A 6,974-nucleotide genomic window follows, 5' to 3' on the forward strand; every position below is an offset into this window, starting at 1 on the left:
AGCTTTGATGTGAATTCTTCTTGTTGCTGGTGAGTTTTCACACTAATCCTTTCCTTTATTTGAAGTAATTTTATAGATCAACTAAGTTTTTCTTTGAATTTTAAGATGAAGTCGTTCTGTTAAGGCTTCATTCCAAGAATGAACTCTTCTTTTGTCATGGAAGAAGTAATGTTGTTGCTTTGTTTATCTGTTTAGGATGTTAATGAATGAAGACATTCTGTTTTTAAGGCTTCATTCTTGGATTAATAGCGTTACGGCTTCATTCAAGAATGAACTCTTCATTTTTGTTAAGGAATAAGCTATTAATACCGTTACGGCTTCATTACAAGAATGAACTCTTCTTTTGTCATGGAAGAAGTATTGTTGCTGCTTTGTTTATCTGTTTAGGATGTTAATGAATGAAGTCATTCTGTTTTAAAGGCTTCATTCTTGGAATGAACTCTTTATTTATGTGTTAGAATATTATTGAATGAAGCTATTTTGTTAAGGAATAAGCTATTAGTGTTATTTTGTTACGGATTCATTCCGAGAATGAACTCTTCTTTTTTTGTCATGGAATAAGTATTGTTGATGGTTTTGTTTATCTGTAAGAATGTTATTGAATGAAGCTATTTTGTTTCAGCTTCATTTTAATGATGAACTATTTTGTGTGTGAGTGTTCATTTTTCAGGTTCATTATGGTGCTTTCTAAGTGTCATGCAATTGTGTAATGCAAAGGGGATGGTATTCCATTGGAATTTTCTTTAGATACTATGATGCGTGACCTCAAAATATATGTTTGTGATTATTGGAGAAACTTGACTCCTCGGAGCATAAGATTTAGGCATGGCAAAGGGTCTGATAAAGCTGTCATCAACTGTGATTATTCTCTTCATGTTCTAATTGCTGTTACTTGTTCAAAGGAATTGCCAAGTTTTGATTTTTTCGTTGAGGAGGTTTCTAATGGTGGTGCTTCTAGCTCTTCATCCGGTACTTCCACGCAGTCGCTCAGTGACGATGAATCATGTAGTGGGTTCACTAAGACTTCAAAGATTAAATGCCTGACGGAAGGTCATGAGCAATTAAAACCTCTTTTATCTGATGGTTGGGAGGATATTTTTAAAGGTGTTGGTCAAATTTTTCATGGTGGTGTTGATGAGGTTCGTTTAGCTGTCAGCAAATATTGCAGCAAGTATGGTTATTCAGTTGCAAAGGTTAAGAATGACGGACTTAGGTTCACAGGCAAGTATGGTAGGGATGCAGAATGTCCTTGGTATCTGCACTGTATTCCAATTGATACCTCTAAAAGTGCCTTTGCTATCAAGGAATTCAATGGGGAGCATAAATGTGGTGGTGCTTATAAGCTGAAGGACCCCCCTGTGAAGAAGAAATTGATAAAACATCTGTTCAAGGATCAAATACAGTCAAATCCGTCGATAAAGCCTAATGATATGGTTGCTCAGGTGAAGAGTTGTTATGGTATTAACATAAAATACCATCATGCTTATAAAGGAAAGGAAGCATCTAAGGCAGAGATATATGGCGATGATGTAAAAAGTTATGCATATCTTGTTTGGTATGTTGAAGCAATAAAGGCTACTAATCCTGGCAGATATATTAAGTTTGAGTATGATAAACAGACTAAACGTTTTGAGAGGATTTTCATATGTTTTGCTGCTTGTATCGAAGGATACCGGTTCATTCTCCCTATGATTTACTGTGATGCGACATTTCTCACTGGGAGATTCAAGGGAACATTGATGGCTGCCACTGGTGTGAATGGAAACCAAGGTAATTTTTCTTTCTTTTCTGTATAACTCATATTAGTTTGTTTTTTTTTATTCTTAAGAGCAATGTGAATGAATGAAGTTTCTCTGTTAAGGATTTCATTTAAAGAAGAAGTATTTTCATACACTGCTATTTTGTTAAGATGTTAGTTGTTCATAAGTAGGAATAAACTCCTGTTGCTTTGTTTTTATCTTTTACTTTTATTAAGGTCTTCATTTTGGTATCTGCACTGCTATTTTTGAAATGTTATTTCCTTTTCTTTTTTGGATATGTACTTCATTGTTCAGAATGGGCTGCTATTGTATATATCATAGAATGAAGTCCATTATATGGTGTGAACTGTATGAGTTTTTCTAGACTTCATTCCAGAAATGAAGTACATTTTATAGTATGAACTGTAGAAGTTTTCTAGACTTTATTCCAGAAATGAAGTCCATTCTATGGCATGAACTGTAGAAGTTTTCTAGACTTCATTCCAGAAATGAAGTCCAATACTATGGTATGAATGTCCTTGTTTAAGAAGAAGGTCTTCATTCTGTGTTCTTTTAAGTTTTTGTATGCATTGATTTCTTAATGAACTGACACTTTTAGTTTTTTTTTTGGGTTCTTTTCATTTTGTAGGATTTTTTCCTTTTGCGTATGCTTTAGTTCATGGAGAAGACATTGAAGGGTGGGAGTGGTTCATGGAAAACTTGCAACATTGTGTCGACTCTCGTCATATCACCTTTATCACTGATCGTCATGAAGGTATGAAACAAAGTAGTCCCAAGTATTTTCCCAACTCTTATCATAGTTACCGTTTCTATCATTTGAAGAATAACCTCCCCATCAAGAAATCACATGAAAAGTATAAACAAGTTCTGGATTTGTTTCATAAAGCTACATACTGCTACAGCGTTGCCAAATATGAGTCTGCTTTGAATGAGATATGCATCATAGGATGTGGTTGGGTTGCCAAGTACCTTAGAAATATCGATCCAAAGCATTGGGCAAATGCTTTTTTCGTAGGATGTAGGTATGGGACACACTCATCAAGTATTGCAGAGTCTTTCAATAACTGGATTCATCGTGAAAGGGATCTGCCTCCAACTGCTCTTGTTGATGAGATCAGGATAAAGATTATGAGGATGAGTGCAGAAAGGCGTGAGCTCGGTAGAAATTATCATGATAGTTTGACTCACATCTATAAAGCTTTACTCAAGTCACATGTCGATATAGGTCTTCCATGGAATGTTACCGAGTCAGGTAATGGTATATATGAGGTTCAATCTCCCAGCTCTCATGTTGTTGATCTGATGCAGATGACGTGTACTTGCCAGAGATTGAAAGTGTTTGGTTTCCCCTGTGCTCACGCCACTGCTGCTATTACTATGAATGGTAATGAGATGTTGAGGTTTATTCAGCCTTACTTTGGTTCGAACCATTTTCGCAATTCTTCTGCTCCTGCAATTCAACCCATTCCCAACTACGACAGGCCAGAAGCGTATGAACCTGAAGAGAGAGTCCTTCCTGGTATTCCAAGGCCACCTCCAGGGAGACCACCAAAGAAGCGTATTCGCAGTGCCTATGAGAAGGAGAGGAGGCCTATGAAGTTCTCAAATTGCAAGAAGATTGGGAACCACAACAAAGCTACTTGTCGTGTATTAATGCTATAGTAGTATGCCTGAAGTTTTATTAGTTTCTAGTGTTAGTTTTCATATGATTGGTGTTTTTTAGTTTGTTTTGTTCTGGGATATGCACTTATTTTGTGAACTTCACTTTCTGGAATGAACTCCTTTTTTTTTTTGTAGAACTGCTATTTTTGAAATGTTATTTCCATTTATTTTTTGGATATGTACTTCATTGTTCATGATGGACTGCTATTATATATATATATATATATATATATATATATCAGTTCATTTTTCTAGACTTCATTCCAGAAATGAAGTCCATTCTATGGCATGAACTGTAGAATTTTCCTAGACTTCACTCCAAAATGAAGTCCATTCTATAGTATGATCTGTAGAAGTTTTTCTAGACTTCATTCCAGGAAAAGTCCATTATATGGCATGAAGTGTAGAAGTTTTCCTAGACTTCATTCCACAAATGAAGTCCATACTATGACATGGACTGTAGAACTTTTCTAGACTTCATTTCTGGAATGAAGTTCATTCTATGGCATGGACTGTAGAACTTTTCTAGACTTCATTCCAGAAATGAAGTCCATTCTATGGCATGGACTAGAACCTTTCTAGACTTCATTTCTGGAATGAAGTCCAGCAAAACATCAAAGAAGGAACATTCATGCTACAAAATTCATAAGAAAATAAGACATAACATTGATACTATACACTACCCAAAATATTATAGATGAAAATATAAAAAGTATTAGAGTATCAATTACATTAGAAGCTAATCTACTGTCCAAAATACCATATTTAGAAAAGTTTTATGTTGCAGTAAGAAGTAATCTACTGTCCAAAATACTCTAGTTAAAAGAGTAAACATATCAGATTATATATGACATTAGAGAAGCTCATTTCAGTCTTTGCAACCTTCTTTAATTAGTTTATTGTTAAGATATTCTTCATTAGTTGTTTCACTCCAACTTAATCCATCTTTCTCATCATTTAGAAGCTTGCAAGTCATTCTGTATCTCCACCGCTGCATCTTTTTTTATCATTTCATCTCTTGGAATCATATGCTCAGATTTCAGGAGCAATGACTTACAACTTCGCTTTATCCAATAACATGTATTGAGAAGGAAATCTGGATGTGCTCCCTGATCAGGTACCTGCATTTGCTCAATGTTTAAGTCAGTGCTTCTTTCTTGATCATGTTTCACCGGCCATTTATCAATGTGTGGTTTACAGTAGGTGGCCATTTTTCTTGCATTCTTTGAACATCTTTCTCCTTTTTTGAGTGAGTTGTAATGCTCCCAATGATAGTTTCCGATGTCGTAAACAAGCAGGTGCCAATGTAAACCCATAGGCCCTTCTGATTTGCCTTCAGCAGGCAGGTTCATTGGAATGATTATCTTTTGAGTCTTGCTATGCATATCTGCTACAAAGTTATCAATATCACATGCCCTATCATCGACTTTCTTCTCATGGAAATATGTCTGCAAATATATATATATATATATATATATTTTCAAATTCACAATACCATCAAGAAAGCAGTTTCATCATAAAAATGAACTGTTGAATAACAATGTGGAATGATAGTTTTTGTCAGACTAGTTCATATTGTGTAATGAACTGACAGGTTAAAATGTTGCTAAATGAATCAACTGTTTTTCTCTAGATCACTATGTTTCATCAATAGTTATAATGAAGAGTTTCCACTAAATTTCTGGAAGTAAGGACTTACAAATGCAGTAGGTGCCATCATCTCAAAGTGGATGTATTTCGATGGATCTTGGCTGTCTTCGCTATCTATTTTTGATCTCTCTCTTTGTGCTGCCATCTTCCTCTTGTAACAGTAGTAGAAAAGAATTAGGACATCAAGGTCTTTATTGAACATTAGATCATTAATGTGTTCTCCTTGGATACCGAACTGAGCCTTGTTAGCTGCATCATCTATAACCCAAGCTGCTTGACTGCAGGAGGATAAACAAAACTTCAACATTAATGAATAGAAGTTCATTTATAATATCAACATTAATTAAAATTAATAAATAATTCAAAAAACATAAATAAAAAATAATTCAATAATGGTATTGTGCATCAAAAGTCAGAGTTCACCTCTCAGAATGAACCCCTAACATCTATATTGTATCCAGAGTTCATCCATGAGAATGAACTCCAACCTTTCTAGACTTCATTCCTGGAATGAAGTCCATTATATAAAAATGATATTAACCCTAACTTTTCTAGACTTAATTCCAAAAATGAACTCCAACCTGTAAAGCATAAATTTTTTACAAAAGGGAGAAGAATAGTTGGAATGTTTACCTAGGTTCATTTATAATATCAACATAAATGAATAGAAGTTCATTTTTTTTTCTTACCTTTGCATAGCGTGTTTGTAGAAGGTACCCAACACTCTCTTTTGATCTCTGTCCAATTTGGAGAAGTATGGAGACTTTTTCAGGTCCCCCATATTTGGAACGATGGGCATGTACGCTTTCAGCTGCTTTTCTTGCTCTCTCTTCTCTGCTGGAGGATTTTCTAGTTCATTTCCTCTTCTCTTCTTGCTTGCTGAAGCTTTTTGATTTTCTTTCTCGATAGCAGAAGGTACATTCTTTCTCTTCTTCTGCTCAGCATTCTTCTCCTGGTCAGCAGGTTTAGGAGGAGTCTTTGAAACAACTTTCTTGCTTGCTTGATTCTTCACCCGTGGTTCCTTCTGCTCAACTTTCTTCTGCTCAGCATGCTTCTCCTAATATAGTTCTTCTTTCCTTTGCAGTCTCAATCTAAACTTCAGTTTCGATGTACTGTAATCCGATCCACTGATGTACTCTTTTCCAAGCACATTTGCTGGATTTTTGCTCCTTGTAGTCATCCTGTGTTTTTCAACAACTTTAATTGGGGTTTTATCAGTGGAAGAATAACCAAGACCATGTTTATTTAAATCTGCAACTATCTGTGATACAATCTCAATGTTGTTTGATGGCTCAATGTTGTTTGTTGGCTCAACAATTATCTGTGTCATCCCAATCGAGAAACTAGGAGGACTACAGTTGATTTGATTTACTGTAGTTTTGATGATGGTGTCAGCTTCTTCATCATTCAATTCTTCATTCTTCTCATTGTTGTCATCAATAATCTGCAGACTCACATGCTCTTTATTGACGAACATATCATCTCCGTCTCTTGCTGCTATCAACTTGAGTAGAAGGATTCTCAACAGCTAAGACGGGAAAGATAGGAGCAGGTCTTCTAGAAGCTTCCGTAGCAGCATCTGATGCTGCTTGCGTTCCTTCATCCATAGCAGCATCTGCTACTGCTTGCATTCCTTCATCCGGAACAACATTTTCATTCACATTCTCTCCACCAGCTTTCATGCCTTCATCCACTTGTTGATTCAGTATATTGTTTATTTCATCACCCAAACAATAAACTCTTGTACTCACCATGGAAAATAGTACGCATGTATTCACAAGCTTGTTCTGCCATGAATTTCGCGACATTCCCACCTTCAGCTAGCAATGCATCAACCTCGGGTTGCTTAGAAGACAAGTGTTCTGCAAGGGATTCCATCTTCCTGTCAAAAAGTGTCTTTGA

General features: G+C 35.7%; 1 protein-coding gene across 1 annotated transcript; it reads left to right on the top strand.

The window, feature by feature from the left end:
* Window positions 1-755: 755 nt before the first annotated feature.
* On the top strand, window positions 756-3,422 carry LOC113350134. The gene is made up of 2 exons (XM_026594221.1): window positions 756-1,770; window positions 2,389-3,422. Exons 1-2 carry the CDS (start codon window positions 756-758, stop codon window positions 3,420-3,422), a joined length of 2,049 nt encoding a protein of 682 aa, XP_026450006.1.
* Window positions 3,423-6,974: the final 3,552 nt, after the last annotated feature.

Source organism: Papaver somniferum, chromosome 1 (assembly GCF_003573695.1).
Source record: "Papaver somniferum cultivar HN1 chromosome 1, ASM357369v1, whole genome shotgun sequence".
In the NCBI taxonomy this organism is placed as follows: domain Eukaryota; kingdom Viridiplantae; phylum Streptophyta; class Magnoliopsida; order Ranunculales; family Papaveraceae; genus Papaver; species Papaver somniferum.

Excerpts from the sequence above, each read along its gene's own strand:
- LOC113350134 (XM_026594221.1), top strand. The coding sequence starts at position 756 with ATGCGTGACCTCAAAATATATGTTTGTGATTATTGGAGAAACTTGACT. Across the intron at positions 1,771-2,388 it reads TGGTGTGAATGGAAACCAAG|GATTTTTTCCTTTTGCGTAT; the intron begins GTAATTTTTCTT and ends TTCATTTTGTAG.